The 18,632-nt window shown below is 34.1% G+C and overlaps 1 protein-coding gene across 2 annotated transcripts; it reads right to left on the reverse strand.

Annotated features, from left to right (window-relative positions):
* Nucleotides 1-1,117: 1,117 nt before the first annotated feature.
* On the reverse strand, nt 1,118-18,051 carry LOC306847343 (stAR-related lipid transfer protein 3). Of its 2 annotated transcripts, none has more exons than XM_079381247.1 (15): nt 17,980-18,051; nt 16,780-17,017; nt 15,735-15,812; nt 8,582-8,659; nt 8,223-8,276; nt 7,935-8,052; nt 7,033-7,134; nt 6,901-6,956; nt 6,672-6,764; nt 6,529-6,591; nt 6,355-6,450; nt 4,535-4,614; nt 4,339-4,443; nt 4,148-4,241; nt 1,118-2,978 (listed from the first exon to the last, which is right to left on the reverse strand). In XM_079381247.1, the coding sequence occupies exons 2-15, from the start codon at nt 16,990-16,992 to the stop codon at nt 2,871-2,873; spliced, it is 1,338 nt and encodes a 445-aa protein (XP_079237373.1). In that variant the 5' UTR covers nt 16,993-17,017; nt 17,980-18,051; the 3' UTR covers nt 1,118-2,870. The 2 variants fall into 2 exon arrangements, with proteins under 2 accessions (XP_079237373.1, XP_079237372.1); XM_079381246.1 differs by having other exon boundaries at nt 1,125-2,978; nt 17,870-18,027.
* Nucleotides 18,052-18,632: the final 581 nt, after the last annotated feature.

The raw sequence follows: 18,632 nt of genomic DNA on the forward strand, positions 1-18,632 counted from the left end.
TTTGATGTAAAAAAGAGTGATTACATAACACAGTTGCTTCATATTATTATGAAAACCAATAATCCTAAGCCTCTTGCTCTCATTTCATGGAAAACCTCATGTGCTGACTGGCAAAATAATCAAACCAATAAATACCAGATTTGAGAAGCATATAACAGCAGGTCAGTGTTATTTTAGTATTATTTATAAAACATATTCATATTTTGATTTAGCATTTATTATATATTTTCAGTTTTTCATTTAGTAATTCTATGCATTTTGGATTAGTTATGTTTATTAATATTTTGGTTTAATTTCTTTCTTTTTAGTTTTAGCTTTTAAATATTTCCAGTTAATAATTTCAGCGCTACAGCTTAAAATTATTACATATCTAATTTTTTTTCGATTAGGTTTTTCATCTAATATTAACATTTTAAAAATATTTTCAGCAAGTGAAATCCAGAGGTAGTGTAAAATTGTCAGAATGATGATGATTCTGAAATACAAGACGAATACTAAATGAACAGATTTTCGCTTTTTCCCCCCCATTACCTCTTTTTGGACAGCTGTCATGCATCATAAAACGAGTAGGAATTTCTGTCTGAAGTTTGTAGTGACAAAAACCCAGAACTAAACAGCTACTTATGCATTTTGCTTTGCATATATAAGTGTAATTTAATTTTACAGTCCTTAAGGAGTAACAAACCGCACATCTCCTACTTCATTTTGGATTGATTAATGTGGCTGAAAGTGTGTGCAAAGATCACTGATAATGTAATTGAACATTAATATATGAACCAGCAAAATTCCAAGCATCTGAATTGATATGAGAAAGAAAGAGGGAACTAGAGAAGTGTTTGATGCGTGATAATCATGTGAGAGTCTCATAGGCTGTGTCCCATCACATGGTGGGCTGGGAACAACGTACTCTGCCAGAGGCTTTTCACTTAAGAAACATAATACAAATAATCCTTGTGATTATGTCGGGATGTTTTCAAAGAAAAACAAATATGCGTACGACATTATTATAGATAGCTATAACAAAAAAGTATTTGGACGCAAAGCTACGCTTTTTAATGTCTGAATGTCATTGCATTAGATAAAATAATCTAATTTATATCAACTAAAGATAATGTTCAAGCAAAACATTTCACAATTTTTATTTAACACCAGATATATGGTTCACAATAAAAACAATTTCAGTTCACTCGTACCATGGGTTAGAGTAAAAAATAAATTTTGTCTCTTTTTACAGCAATATAAATATATTTTCTGGTATATCTGATTCTTTTAAAAAATGCTTGACTTTTTTTTCAGACAAATACAAAATATTCATGTAATATATTTTAATGACATTTCAGACTAAAAAGTGTTTGTTCACTTTTGGGGGTCATTGTTTAACTAACTATAAATCTGAAACAAGAAACACATCCAGTATAAATTGTTTGTTAGTTTTATTAAATGTGGATTCTTCATTTAAAAAAAAAAAAATCATGATTTTTTGAGTAACATGACAATTCTTTACAGCTTCACATTATTGTAAATCGGTATAAAATAGCATTCACACAGAACCTGAATCATGAGTGAAGTGAACTGCAAAAGGCTCTGCACAAACAAATGTAGTTACAGTCCACAGAGGCCACAAAAGTACTCAGATACTAAATAAATCTAAATAATGAAAGCAACTAGTGATTTCAGTGAGGGAAACTGTAACAAGGCACACAAGTACAAGCCAAGAAGGCTGCAAAACAAAGTACAGAACAAGACTGTTTAAAAAAAATAAATCAACATCAATCACGATACCACTGATAAACCAACTTCAACCTGCGTCGTCCCTTAAAAGGAAGCCCAATACCCTGTTAGAGTGTCTTTCCTCTGTTAAAACCAATAAGTATTTTGCTTGCTTCAAGGCAACTAACGTAAGACACATTCACATTTCTATTAGAGAGAATCCTAATCAGACAACCGGTGACTATGTCATAGTTTCCTGTTTATAAATGGCTATGCCCTGTATGAATGTGGTAAACATGGGTGTATAACAAAAAACTTTGACAGTAACGCTCTGTGAGAAAACAAACTGACATGCAATAAAGAAAGAAGAGAAAGAAAATGCACGCATTTCAACACAAGGCCCATTTCAGATGGATTTTGAGCTGCTTTGAACCAGTATTTACAGAATAAAACCAAGCGCAAATATTTGCTTTGTTGTTGCATCATCTTTTATACAAATAGTTTGGGTCCTAGTTAACCGCTTATGCTGATGTAAGACATAACTGTATAATCAAACTCTTAACCGTTTACATCATTAGACAAATGATCACACACATGGCAGGACGCTGATCTATGCTACAGATGAATGCATTTACTTTTAATAATCTAATACAGCGATGTTTGGCCACAAGAGCCAATTGCAAACCATGAGAAGAACTAAAACAATAATTATAATTAGTATGAATGTGTGTGGATGTTCGATTAAGGCATAAGTAAAAGCAGAAAGAGAATCCACATCGTATTTGGCTCAGAATATAGAAACTGTCCTAGCCTTCAGTCAAGTTCACTAGGGGGTGGTTCAACAGTGGTTTTAGGCCTAATCCATTTCCCCTGATTTCCTATACACCACAAGCTGCTCTCTGATAACTTCCTGTTCATGTTTCCAGCTCTTATGGGGTTTGACAGTATGTCCATGTGCTGCAGTAGTACATCTATATAAACTTTAACGTCAGTGTAAAGTGCAGCCAAACGTTCAGCCAAAGTTTCCTAGACGTAACAACCTCCGCCAGTCGAACGCAATGCTGTATCTCCTCATGGCAGTTGTGGTTTGAATATGGCACAGTGTAATTTGAAGTTACCACGATGTAAACTGTGGCTGGATAAAGAATCAAAGCCAGAGATCACCGGTAGGAGACGTGGACTTCGTTTATACGCTGCCTGAGATGAGACATGAACTCAAACATGGTGGCGGCCAGTGACTGGTGGATGAGGTAACGTGGGAGGCGACCCTGTATGAAGTAAATTAAGTAATAAAAAAAATAAATGTATATATTACACAAAATATATTCATAAAACTAAATTATTTCATTACATATTAAGAAAATGAGCTGTCTGTGCACAAATTACTGTTCTATGGTTGCGAAGGTAGTCTGTTTTTTAGAATAGTGCTAGGGTGTTTTGGTGAATATGCAGATTTTCAACCAGATTTGTATTGTTAATATCAGTAGTATAAGTAAATAAACAATGCAAATTTTTCTGCATTACCTGCTCCAAGATACCATCTATTATTAACAACGTAAAACGGCAAAATTTGACAGCTCCAAGGCTTTTGTGAAAACTACAGGTCGTATTTCTGCATTTTTGTATTCCCACTCACAGATAGTCTGATCGAGCCCAGTACAGTTATGGGTGTGGAAGTTTTGCCACAATTAAGTTACTTAATGGTAATTCTGATTTTTATTCATCTCACAAGTCTACATTTTTTCCTTGCAATTGTGAGTTTACGTCTCCTAACACTTTTTTTTTTTTTGATTTACAGTAATAAATTCGCAACTAAGAAAATATCAGAATTGTGAGCGGACTTTTTTCCTGAGAATTGGACATTGTAACTCACAAATTGCAAGTTTGCATTTCACAATTCTGAGAAAACAGGTCAGAAATGTTGGCTAAAACTCAATTGCAAGAAAAAGTCAGAATTGAGAGATATAAACTCGAAATTGCTATAAGTGGAAAAAAACTTGTAATTGAGTTTATATCTTGCAATTCAGAGTGAAAAAAATACTTTTGTGAGAGAGAGAGTCACAATTATCTTTGTTTTGTTTTTTTATTCTGTGTATTCTTTTTTTATTAACTGGTCCAAATCAAAAGAGCCAAGCCCCAAATTTCTAGATATGATTCAACGTTATTTTAATGGTTGCCAATTTTAACATCCATCAGACAAAAATCTAATTTGAATGTTTCAGCACACATCAACAAATTGGATGATGTGAGGCATCATTCATGTCTGTAACACAAATGGTGCAGGATGAGTTTATAATGAAGTTACTTAATGATATAACGTTAGGGTTTTTCAAATCTCTAATTCCAAAAAAAAAAAAACTTGCACTTAAAAACACTCCTTATTTGAATGTGTTTAAATGGCTTAAATGTTTAAACTTGCAGTTACTGCAGCTCTTACCTTAAGGTCTGTATTGAGGACCCAGATGAAGGTGCAAACTGAAGGATTACTGCAAGATTTCATCACCACAAATCCACCAGGACCATTTTCCCCTCTGAGAGAGAGAGTTAGGGAGAGAGAGTTCAGTTTACAGCCTTAAGATCTCCATTTTTATTGGCTGACGAAGCAAAACGCTTTGCATTCAAGCAGACCTGACATAGCGACTGTGATGGGGTTTACTGCTGTGATTGGAGGCCATTCCTGCAGAGATGTAGCAGTCTTGCCTGCGCTCCACCCGACGAACATTCACAAAGTCCCTGAAGATCAAGAACGAGAAAGAGACACCGCTAAAAATAACAAATCCGCACTGCTTTGACATTTTAAACAGACTCGTAAGCACTCTCTCACCTGGGAGACACGACACCTCCAGCGGCTCCTGCAGAAACATCATATGATACCATTGTGTTGTCATCCACTCTCTGTAAAATCTGTAGACAGATCAAAAAAACAACACAGAGAGAACATTAACTGTAAAGACAGAATGTATGCAGGACACTTCTTTAGGGCTGTTTTAATGATTAAAAACTCAAAACCACCCCACAAAAACACCCATTTTATTTTTGTAGCTTCTTAGTGTTTTATTTATGAACAATGGGAATAGATTCAAATTCGGGTCATTGGCATAAATATCACCTGTTGTGTGCCAGGTCAAAAGAAGACCTATTTAACATATACATTTAGTTCTCTACTATGCAATAACATCCAGTGACTAACAAATTATTATTTGATTGGAAAAGCATGAGCATCCATCATAAAAAGGTAAATCGAAATAAATATAAATATACACAACCATTGAGTTAAAATCTTGTTTTGAAGAAATTACTCTTTTTTTTTTTGGAAGGATGGATGGATTGATCAAAAGTGAGAGTAATAGACATTTATATTGTTATTAAACAATATTTTCTATATTCTTTTTAACTTTTAAGAATCCTGACAAAACTGTATGACACTTTCCACAAAAATATTAAGTAGCACATCTTTTTTCAACATTGATCAGCATATTATAATGATTTGTGAAGGATTATATGACACTTAGGACTAGGGGTGTAATGGTACACAAACTTGATAGTTCGGTATGTACCTCGTTTTTGACACCATGGTTCGGTATTGTTACGGTAAAACAAATTCAAATACAATTAAAAATGTCTTATGTATATAAATCTACCTCAGCTTCTGCTCTAAACTATAGGGAGCCCTATTACATTATCATAAGGTTACAATTAACAACAGAGACTTAAATTCAATTACCATTATTTTTAACTATAATAATCAACACTCAAATTAAACATTTGTATTCAAATATGTAAATTGCACATAATGCAGTTTTTAAATTAACTTCTAAATTATACAATTTCTATTTGTTGTTGAAAAATAATCATTTACACAGTGGCTGTCATAACTTGTTTCATAAAAGATATTTTTAAACATACATTAAGACATCACAAGTATATTAAGTCTAATATTTAGTGAAATGCTCTTCTCTAGACTTCATTTATCTAGCAAATAACGAGCTGTGGACACTGATGACTTGCCCGGAGGTAAATGAAATGCTACAGTACATTTTGTTTACAAGCTGTTTAATTGACGCATCTTTCAGCAATTGAAACACTGAGCGATTACATGAGACGTTAATTCATGTTAAAACTAGTAGTAAAGATGAAGGGATGATTGCACTCACTCGCTCTGTGCTGCCGTTTGAACTGAGGCTACAGCGATTTGTCGTGCCACATCAAAGAGCGCCAAAACGACATGTATTGTCTGAATTTCCTGAAAAAATGGAATGATTTGTTCGGTACACGTGCGTACCGACCCGAAAGACCCATACCATGTACTGATACGAATACGTGTGCCGTTACACCCCTACATAGGACTGAAGTAATGATGCTGAAAAAACAACTTTGCATCATAGGAATAAACTGAATTTGAAACTATATTCACATAGAAAATAGTTATTTTAAATAGTTATAATATTTCACAATATAACTGTATTTTTGCTAAATGCAGCCTTGGTGAGCATAAGAGACTTTTGAACTGTACTGTACTAATATATATATATATATTTTATACATTTTGAAGTGCACACGAAGTGTCTTAAGTATTAACACATGCTTCACACCCACATGTGTTTCAGCGGTCATTACTGGAGGTGTCTTTGAGTGTATGTGTACCTGACAAACAGACACTGTTCTGTTCCATTGCACCATCTTCTCCGGCTGCAAAATGACCTCCTGATACACCAGCTCTGCGGTGCACTGCAAGAGCGCCTAAAACACCCAAAACACAGGTCAGTGACTGATTCTACATAAAGACACAAAAAGACTCATTATAAAGAGGGAACATGCCTTTAAAATAAACGTTTTCCCATGGAACGGGATTTCAAGAGTATATACTGCATCGCCCATCTCCTAAGAATTAAAACATATCATAATAAACCAACAACAAAATGAGAAACAAATAAAGACTGCAAGCATGGAGGTCTACACACATTAGTCTTCTCAAACTTCCAGTTTTCCTCTTGTGTCAGTATCTGTTCCACCACAGCCATGGCTTCCCGTCCCTGTCGTATAAACTGCTTGTCCTTAAAAACAAGTGATTGGACAAAGTGATCTGCTGTGCTTTTTATTAAATAAACGGTTCTTATTTTCTTTTTGGATGGAAGAAATGTTTGAAAATTACAATTTCTGTATGTCCGAAAGTAATAAGCATATGATTACTTGTTCTGTTAGTTCTTTCCTGCCGAGACCCTCTTCATCAAGGTCTTCATCCGAACCTACAGGACAAAACACAAACTTTAGGCGTGAAAAACATACAATGAGTTGCATTAGAAAGAAAGTGAATTGTGTTACCTGCCAGGGACTCGGGCGGGGAGTAAAACTGTCCGTCAGACACGGGTCTAGGACAGATCAGAGGGGCCGGCTCACATGCAGCATTAACTGCTGCCAGATACACTGCAGGAGATGAGAAAATGACAGATCATCAATGCAGTGTGAGGACTTTCCCAAATATCAGTGACAGTCTGAGTGTGCATCTCTAGAACAAAGCAGAGCACGTTTCCCTTCCCACAGCTTTAAGTAATGTGACTTTACATGACCACAACAATATTAAAATGATAAAAAGGGATTTTTCTTCCTCTTTTTGAGCTTGTACTATGCAGACATACTCAGATGTTCACAATGCAAAATTTCCCAGTCTAAACAGACTCACTCACAACCACAAACTTATTAACATATGATCTACATTTGCATAGAACAATAAAGTTTAGTATTATCATACATCTGATGTTTTAACTAATTTTGCATGAAAAAAGAAAAAGGTCAGCCAATCATAAATTCTTAATTCACATTTCTTGAAGATACAGATGCAAAGAACTTCAACTTCAAACTGCGTAATTCTAACAGCCTTTGAGAGAGGTCATGAAAAAATTAATTCAGACAAAAAAACAAAGATTAATATTATAGGTCACCTTTAGGGGAAAAGGAAAAAAAAAACACCAGAAAAGAAATTACCTTCCATCAAGTTTCTGTATTTCAAGTTATAAATCCCATAAACATTAACAAACTGCATGTCTGAAAATTTATTTTGAGACTTAAGTCTGTTATTGACAAATAATGTAATATTTTGTGATTTGTTTATGAAGCACTTTGAGCTACAATCATCTATAAAACATGCCCTATGAACAAATGCTGTTATTACTGATTTGTGTCAGTTCAATACAGCCCTGAATTTTCTTGTTGCAAAAAGCTCTCACCTCTCTCATCTTCTGCTTCCTGTGTGAGAACTTTGAAATCCAGGAACCAGGTTTCCAACCATGCCACCACAAACGAGGTGATAGGAAGAACGTAACCAAAAGCATTCTGACTAAACAACTGAGGAAAAACAAGAGGGAACTATGACTTCCTACACCTATTTCTGTTATCACAGCAATATAATAAAACAGATGAGGAATTCAGAGAGCTGATAGTGGTCTCACTGAGGAACACCATGTGACTTCACTTAAAGTAGATTGGTTAGGAAGACAAAACATGAACTCTCTTACATCTGACCAGATAACTTTGGCGATGAGGAAGGCGCTGGTCACCAGAGTAGTGATCTGAGAATGGAGAAAATAAAAAAAAGACAATGATTATATCCAAGACTTTAAAAGTCATTTCACCACAAATATATAAAAAAAAAAAAAAAATATATATATATATATATATATATATATATATATATATATATATATATATATATATATATATATATATATATATATATATATATATATAATTATTTATTTATATATATGTGTGTGTGTGTGTGTGTGTGTGTGTGTGTGTGTAATTATTATTATTTTCTATAATTTTTACAGAAAATGCAAATATTGAGATTTATATAGGGTGAGGTTTTACTTACCGCAATAACCCACCAATGCCTCAATCGAAACGCAGCATAGCCAAGCTGCAAACACAGAAACCTGAACACAGCTAGAAGCTGAGTGGGAACAAGCAAAGGAGAAAAAGAGAGAGATTATTGCTTATAAAGTTATAACTGGAGATTTAACAATGAATGTTCAGTGCTGATTCTTAGTAAATATAAGAGAGTTTCCACGTTTCTTGGATGACATCACTATTTTTGCAGATATGACAGCAACTTCAATAAATAAATATAGCTGCGAGCAGCGATGACGGGCCCAAGCCGTCAGCATACGCCACCCCGGTGGCATCGATAAAACGGTGCCCAGCGAGCACAAGCATCACAGTAACCCTCTGGCAGTTTGGTTTTAAGGGATACAGCAATTAAAGGGTTAATCCAAACCATCAACTCTGTGAAACACACACACACAGAACATATAAAACTTTAAGTTCTGTGAAAATATATTTTTCATTGGTAGTTGATGTTAGTTAATGCATTTACTAATGCTAACAAATGAGAAATTATTATAGTTACCAAAGCTTTTAATGATTTATAAGCATTTTTTAATGATTTATTTTTCCATTAACTAACATGAATAATTTTTTCTAACACAAATTAATAAAGTAAAAAATATATTGTTAATATTTAATGTTATTTGTGAATTAACCAATGTTAAAAAACAACATTATTTAACTGTTGTTAATTTACATCATTAATAAATATATACCATTTAATGTTGATCAAAATCAATTCCAAAATGTGTTAATATATTATTAAATTTTAAAGTTTTATCTTTTGAACATGACTATTTTTCTAATATAAAAAATATTTTGTTCATTGTTAGTTCATTGTAAGTTCATACTATCAATGAAGAATTAACATGCTGTAAAAAATATATTTCATTGTTAGTTCATGTTAATTAATGCATTCCCTACTGTTAACAAATGAGACTTAATTATAAAGTGTTATCAAAACCTTTAATGCTTTATAAGCATTTTTTAAGGATTTTATTGAGATGTTTAAACAGACCCTCTCTCTCTCTCCCTCTCTCTCTCCCCCTCCACACTCACTGAACTCACACAGTCAGTCACCCACCCAGTCACCTACCGCAAACATTAGAAGCACAGAGACAGGAGAACTCTGATAGTTTTTAAATTTTCTCCTCCGCATAGTGTATTGTAAATTCATGAAATTAATCACATATCCTCAGACTGTATTGTTCTGTGTATGTAATTTTTTATGAAGTGTTTGGAAGCTGCTCTTAAAAGAAAAAAAGAAAAGAAAAGTTTTCTCTTTTTTACTGTAACTTTAATAAATTGCCATTAAATCATCGTTCAAGATATCCTAAATCCGTCCGCAATTTAGCATCTTCAGTATTTTGGCATCATAAGAAAAAATGTTTGGTGTGATTTCCGTGTTTCTGTTTGGAGGAGCATGAATTTGTTTACAGCCTGTTTAAAAACAAAACCCACATTAAAATAAATATAGCCGACTTCCTGTTGGTCGTAGCTAATGACTGTAAATTAGAAAGTTGTCCGGATTAATAAGAACAATTTATGTACCGAGTTTGGTGTCTGTAGCTATCATTATATATATATAAACATTAATAATTATATACCATTTAATGTTGATCAATATTAATTCCAAAATGTCTTAATATATTATTACATTTGAAAGTTTATCTTTTGAACATGACTATTTTTCTAACATTAAAAAGATTAATAAATGCTTTAAAAAAATTGTTCTTTGTTAGTTCATACTATCATGGAAGAATTAACATGATGTAAAAATATATTTTTCATTGTTAGTTCACGTTAATTAATGCATTTCCTAATGTTAAGAATTGAGACCTTATTTAATGATTTATAAGCATTTTTTAAAGATTTAAAAAAACAGACCCTCTCTCTCTTTCTCTCTCTCACCCAGCTCCTCAATCCACACAGTCACTCACACAGTCACTCACACCCCACCCCACCCCACCCCTCACTCAGCTGCAGGCTGACAGGGATCTCTCACTCAGAAGCAGTCTAAGAGCTCTCTGATAGTTTTTAAATTTTCTCCTAAGCATAGTGTATTGTAAATTCATGAAATTAATCACATATCCTCAGACTGTATTGTTCTGTGTATGTAATTTTTTATGAAGTGTTTGGAAGCTGCTCTTAAAAGATAAAAAAAAAAAAAAATTATCTTTTTTACTGTAACTTTAATAAATTGCCATTAAATCATCGTTCAAGATATCCTAAATCCGTCCGCAATTTAGCATCTTCAGTATTTTGGCATCATGATAAAAAATGTTTGGTGTGATTTCCGTGTTTCTGCTTGGAGGAGTATTAATTTGTTTACAGCCCGTTTTTAAAAAAAACCCACATTAAAATAAATATAGCCGACTTCCTGTTGGTCGTAGCTAATGACTGTAAATTAGAAAATTGTCCGGATTAATAAGAACAATTTATGTACCGAGTTTGGTGTCTGTAGCTAAAACTAACCCCCTCATTTTTGACAAAAGGTGGCGCTATAGAGTGTCTCTTCCACGCCCGTTTATGAGCTTTTTCCAGTGTCTAACTATCATTAATACTGATATGTGTGTTGAGTTTCATGACATTCTAAACATGTTATCTGCCTCAAAATCACCAGAAACGAATTTTCAACTTTGACACGTTGCCATGGCAACATAATTTTAGATATCAATATTCCCTTCACAGTTTTACATCGGCCGTGTTTTGACATTATTCTGGTGAAGTTTGAAGCAAATCGAGGTAAAAGAAGATGCTGAATTCAAAGCATTTTGAAAACGACACACTTCCTGCAGCCAGTTGGTGGCGCTATAACTTTCAGTCATAATAGTCACATCTATCCGATCGGCATCATACAACGAACAAATCACTGAAGTTTGATATACATCATACAATGTATGTGGACGTTATTAGGCATTTCCTGGGTCTCATTTTTCGCCATAACTTCATCGCCTCGCCACGGGCAAACCGTTCGACATATCAAAAATATCTTCGCAATTTAGCGTCCCCAATGTCTTGAGATCATGTTCACCTAGTTTGGTGGCAATCGTATGGAAATCCTCAGAGGAGTATATCAAATTCCAGAGCATGCGCTTTTTAAACAGCCCTGAATAGCCGACTTCCTGTTGGGCGGAGCCTATGACATGCTGCGCGGAAGTTGTTCGGCTCAATGAGTTCTATATGTGTACCGAGTTTCATATGAATACGTGCAAGTATGTGTGAGCTATACATCAAGCTTTCTGACAATTTTCCAGGGGGCGCCGTAGAGCCCCTGTGCCACGCCCGGGTCCCAGCCTCAGCGGCGTCCTAATGGCCGCAGGTTCCAACGTGCGTGCCAATTTTCGAGAGTTTTCGGGCACGTTAAGGCCCCCAAAAGTGCCCGGATGATTGAAATAAAAAAATAAAAAAAAAATAAAAAAAAAAAAAATAAAAAATAAATATAGCTGCGAGCAGCGATGACGGGCCCAAGCCGTCAGCATACGCCATCCCGGTGGCATCGATAAAACGGTGCCCAGCGAGCACACACATTACAGTAACCCTCTGGCAGTTTGGTTTTAAGGGATACGGCAATTAAAGGGTTATTCCAAACCATCAACTCTGTGAAACACACACACACAGAACAACATATAAAACTTTAAATTCTGTGAAAATATATTTTTCATTGGTAGTTCATGTTAATGCATTTACTAATGCTAACAAATGAGAAATTATTATAGTTACCAAAGGTTTTAATGATTTATAAGCATTTTTTAATTATTTATTTTTCCATTAACTAACATGAATAATTTATTCTAACACAAATGAATAAAGTAAAACATATATTGTTAATATTTAATGTTATTTGTGAATTAACCAATGTTAAAAACAACATTATTTAACTGTTGTTAATTTACATCATTAATAAATATATACCATTTAATGTTTATCAAAATCAATTCCAAAATGTGTTAATATATTATTACATTTTAAAGTTTTATCTTTTGAACATGACTATTTTTCTAATATTAAAAATATTTTGTTCATTGTAAGTTCATACTATCAATGAAGAATTAACATGCTGTAAAAAATATATTTTTCATTGTTAGTTCATGTTAATTAATGCATTCCCTACTGTTAACAAAAGAGACTTAATTATAAAGTGTTATCAAAACCTTTAATGCTTTATAAGCATTTTTTAAGGATTTTATTGAGAAGTTTAAACAGACCCTCTCTCTCTCTCTCTCTCTCTCTCCCCCTCCACACTCACTGAACTCACACAGTCAGTCACCCACCCAGTCACCCACCGCACACATTAGAAGCACAGAGACAGGAGAACTCTGATAGTTTTAATTTTCTGCTCTCCATAGTGTATTGTAAATTCATGAAATTAATCACATATCTCAGACTGTCTTGTTCTGTGTATGTAATTTTTTATGAAGTGTTTGGAAGCTGCTCTTTAAAGATAAAAAAAAAAAAGTGTTCTTTTTTACTGTAACTTTAATAAATTGCCATTAAATCACCGTTCAAGATATCCTAAATCAGTCCGCAATGTAGCATCTTCAGTATCTTGGAAGCATGTGAAAAAATGTTTGGTGTGAATTTTTGGTTTCTGCTTGAAGGAGTATGAATTTGTTTACAGCCCGTTTAAAAAAAAAAAAAACACATAAAAAAAAAAAATAGCCGATTTCCTGTTGGTCGTAGCTAATGACTGTAAATTAGAAAGTTGTCCGGATTAATAAGAACAATTTATGTACCGAGTTTGGTGTCTGTAGCTATCATTATATATATATATATATATATATATATATATATATATATATATATATATATATATATATATATATATAATCATTAATAATTATATACCATTTAATGTTGATCAATATTAATTCCAAAATGTGTTTATATATTATTACATTTTAAAGTTTATCTTTTGAACATGACTAATTTTCTAACATTAAAAAGATTAATAAATGCTTTAAAAAAATTGTTCTTTGTTAGTTCATACTATCATGGAAGAATTAACATGCTGTAAAAATATATTTTTCATTGTTAGTTCACGTTAATTAATGCATTTCCTAATGTTAAGAATTGAGACCTTATTATAAAGTGTTATCAAAATCTTTAATGATTTATAAGCATTTTTTAAAGATTTAAAAAAACAGACCCTCTCTCTCTCTTTCTCTCTCTCACCCACTGGCTCAATCCACACAGTCACTCACACAGTCACTCACACCCCACCCCACCCCCACCCCTCACTCAGCTGCAGGCTGACAGGGATCTCTCACTCAGAAGCAGTCTAAGTCTAACTCTCTGATAGTTTTCAAATTTTCTCCTCTGCATAGTGTATTGTAAATTCATAAAATTAATCACATATCCTCAGACTGTATTGTTCTGTGTATGTAATTTTTTATGAAGTGTTTGGAAGCTGCTCTTAAAAGATAAAAAAAAAAAAGAAATGATCTTTTTTACTGTAACTTTAATAAATTGCCATTAAATCATCGTTCAAGATATCCTAAATCCGTCCGCAATTTAGCATCTTCAGTATTTTGGCATCATGATAAAAAATGTTTGGTGTGATTTCCGTGTTTCTGCTTGGAGGAGTATTAATTTGTTTACAGCCCGTTTTTAAAAAAAACCCACATTAAAATAAATATAGCCGACTTCCTGTTGGTCGTAGCTAATGACTGTAAATTAGAAAGTTGTCCGGATTAATTAGAACAATTTATGTACCGAGTTTGGGGTCTGTAGCTAAAACTAACCCCCTCATTTTTGACAAAAGGTGGCGCTATAGAGTGCCTCTTCCACGCCCGTATATGAGCTTTTTCCAGTGTCTAACTATCATTAATACTCATATGTGTGTTGAGTTTCATGACATTCTAAACATGTTATCTGCCTCAAAATCACCAGAAACGAATTTTCAACTTTGACACGTTGCCATGGCAACATAATTTTAGATATCAATCTTCCCTTCACAGTTTTACATCGGCCGTGTTTTGACATTATTCTGGTGAAGTTTGAAGCAAATCGAGTAAAAATAAGATGCTGAATTCAAAGCATTTTGAAAACGACACACTTCCTGCAGCCAGTTGGTGGCGCTATAACTTTCAGTCATAATAGTCACATCTATCCGATCGGCATCATACAACGAACAAATCACTGAAGTTTGATCTACATCATACAATGTATGTGGACGTTATTAGGCATTTCCTGGGTCTCATTTTTCGCCATAACTTCATCGCCTCGCCACGGGCAAACCGTTCGACATATCAAAAATATCTTCGCAATTTAGCGTCCCCAATGTCCTGAGATCATGTTCACCGAGTTTGGTGGCAATCGTATGGAAATCCTCAGAGGAGTATATCAAATTCCAGAGCATGCGCTTTTTAAACAGCCCTGAATAGCCGACTTCCTGTTGGGCGGAGCCTAAGACATGCTGCGTGAAAGTTGTTCAGCTCAATGAGTTCTATATGTGTACCGAGTTTCATATGAATACGTGCAAGTATGTGTGAGCTATACATCAAGTTTTCTGACAATTTTCCAGGGGGCGCCGTAGAGCCCCTGTGCCACGCCCGGGTCCCAGCCTCAGCGGCGTCCTAATGGCCGCAGGTTCCAATGTGCGTGCCAATTTTCGAGAGTTTTCGGGCACGTTAAGGTCCCCAAAAGTGCCCGGATGATTGAAATAAAAAATAAAAAAAAAAAAAAAAAAAAAAAAAAAAAATAATAATCCTTAGAAGAACAATAGGGCCCTGCGCCTTACTGGCTTGGGCCCTAACGAGGCCTTTTTAATACTCCAAATTCACCCAAAACTTGCTTGTACAAGAAATGTTGTAGGGGACGACTACATCTATTGATGTCACATGATAAAGTGAGTGACAGTGACGAAACAGAAACTGTGTGAATCGCAATTTCTCACACCTCATGCTCTATAAGCTTTAAATAAACAGACTTCTGCTTTAATCAAACAAAAAATTAAATCACAAAACTGGAACAGTTTAATGATTAATATTTTATACAGTTAAGTGTGTGTTTGCGTGTTCACGACTGAATAGCATAAAAGACTTAGAGAGATCATATCAAACCAATAGAATAGAGAAGTCAGTTATAAAAATGTATTTTATTATCAATAAGTAACAAGGCTTTTGCTTTATGATACTTACAAAGATATCGAAGAAAGATGACTTGAAGTTGTAGTGAACAACCTCATTCTCAAGACTGCTCCATATACTCTTACTGATCTGAGAGAGACAGAGAGAAAGGCAAATCAAGCATCCTTTCCTACAATATTTCATTGAAAACCTTAAAATGCACAAGTGTCACATGCTAAAGATACATATTAAATTACAAAAAAAGGTTTATGTACATATTTATATTATTATTCATTCCATAAATAGGCTACAAAACTGCATAATAAATATATTTTAACCACTTATATTTTTAAGTAAACATGTGTATGCGTGTATTTACTTATATAAAATATTTATTTGCACATTTATATGAATATTCACATTTTCTTTTTGATGTAGTATAATATATAATTTGATTATGTACGTACATTTGCATTACTATTTTCCATAAATAGGCTACAGAACTATAAAAATAGTCTTTAATTTTATTAAACTATGTAAATATTTTGGGTATTGAATGTTTTTAATCATATGAAGAGTTCATATGCAAAAAACAGATAACTGTTTTGAACAATTCTCAGAAATCATGTTTTTCATTCAATTAATCTCAACCAAAGTACAGCTGGGTTATTTGGCCTAACTTAAAAAACCCCAGCTAACTAACACAATAAAAACATGATAACATTAAAAAAACATGTTTAAAAAAAACAAAAAAGCAGAGTTCTCTGTTTTTGCAAATAAACTCTTCATATGTTTTTATTTAAAGTAAATACACGTGTATGTGCAGTTAAATACAGAAATATTTATTTACATATTTATCTGAATATCTGCATTATCTTTTTATTGTTTATTATTTTATTAAAAATGCTAAAATTATAAAAGTTCAAACTATATTTAAGATGCAAATTTCGTACGCCTCTAATTTCAGCAGAGGAAGTGAAACAGTCACGTACAATCAACTGTAAAATTCACCCCACAGATACGGGCTGTGTTAAAAAGGAAGCACACACAGAACGAAAGAGAAAAATGATAAGCATTGGGCAAGGAGACAGTTTGGAAGTACAAAATAAAAACTCACATTTAATTCAATGATCCAGAGCAGAGTGATGAAGAGGAGGTCAAACGTAACGAAGAGGCAGAACGTTCGGCGTACGTCTGAGAAGGCTTTCCTCTCTCCCGGGGGCAGCGGGGGGTAGTAAGGGGAGAGAGACGCCTGGGAATACGAGGCGTTCAAAGAAGAAATGGCTGGAAGACTTCCACCCAACTCGCTGTAGTCCACGCCGCTCGGCATAACTAATGCAGCTGGAGCACATCCCCTAAACAAGAGACGGAAAGACAATTAAACAAACATACATGCTTTATCTGGCTCTTATGCAATGAGATACTGCAATTATACAAAAACTGAGAGCACAGTGAACCAGATCTAATCAAGCAGCCTTTAACCACTTCTAGAGTCATGGCTTAACAAAAGCATTCCCTATGTAGCGTATCTGATTGTATATGTACATATAAAATGTAATCTGCGTTTGGTGATCATAAACGTGTTGTGAATGTAAACATTTAGTTTTCTGCAATGCACTGAAATTGTTGATTTATGTAGTCACGGTCACCATGTTTGCATTAACTAGGTTGTGTTAATTTACAACTAATTTGTGTTTATGAACTGCCATAGTTTCAGCAAGTAAATATGCTGACATGACAACACTAAAAAATCATTTAAGAGCATTAAATCTAACTTAACCTCTCTGTCATACTTATGAAGAAATTGCCATTATGACGGGAGGTAAGTGATTAGACCTTTTAACCTTTAATACTAGGCTTTCAGGTTTGATAACCCTCTCTTCTCTATTTGTCCAAAGAATTAAAATTAAAATCATGTGACATAAATACACCAGAGAATAAATACTGGGGAAGCAAAAGCATCTTATAATCAATTCTGCTGTCAACATGAATGCAGTTCCTCTACATGTGCCAAACAAGCTTTAAATATATATATTTGACGCTAAAAACGGCCTCAGTCCCTAATAAACAACCCTTCATAAACACAAACGTGATATTTAGAAGAGACCTAATGAATATTCATGAGTACCTTCACACTTGTTTGTCTAGCTAGCACGTAAATCGGAGCATAAACAAGCCTGTAGCTTTAAGCTTAAACACGCACTGACCTCTCGGTTAGCTGACAGCTGGTGCAAGTTGTTTACAAGTCATTTAAAAGCACATATCCCGCTGTTCATCAAAAATCAGCCGAGAGAGTCAAAGCGAAGCCGAAACTCACCAGAATCAGCGAATCATTCTCACTAGCAGCCTGCTGCTCTTCCGTGATAACAAGCGGATGCGGGAAAACGTCACATCCGCCAGCTGATCGACGCTCTAAGCCGAAATGAACTAAAATGCATCGTGCGTGTGTGTGTGTGTGTGCGTGTATATATATATATATATATATATATATATATATATACCGGTGGGGACTTAAACCTGAATACACACAAACTCATGCGGACCTAAATTGAGGTCCCCACGGGTAAACAAGCTTATAAATCACACGTAATTAAGTTTGTGTGTGTGTGTGTGTATCTGTGCTCATGCGCTAGATATTAATTAATTCTTTTCGCACCTGAATTAAGCTTTGTCAAAAGTTATCATTATGCACTTTTAAAAAATCTCAAAACAGATTTGTTCACTAAAGGCCTGTCATGGTTTTTTATTACAATAAATAAGATAAATGATCTTATAGAATCTCAGTTTGGACAGTTATTGGGAGTTTTTTTTTTTTTTTTAAATCCAGCGTTTATTTTTAGTTCTGAGTTTACATTTTTTGTCATGAAAATACACTTCATATTAACCACATTCAATGGCACTCTCCTCTAAAACAGTGAATAATATACAGTTATATGACAGTTACGTAATTACATTGTCTGCAAAAGCATT

This window comes from Barbus barbus (assembly GCF_936440315.1).
Source record: "Barbus barbus genome assembly, chromosome: 27".
NCBI classification, from domain to species: Eukaryota; Metazoa; Chordata; class Actinopteri; order Cypriniformes; family Cyprinidae; genus Barbus; species Barbus barbus.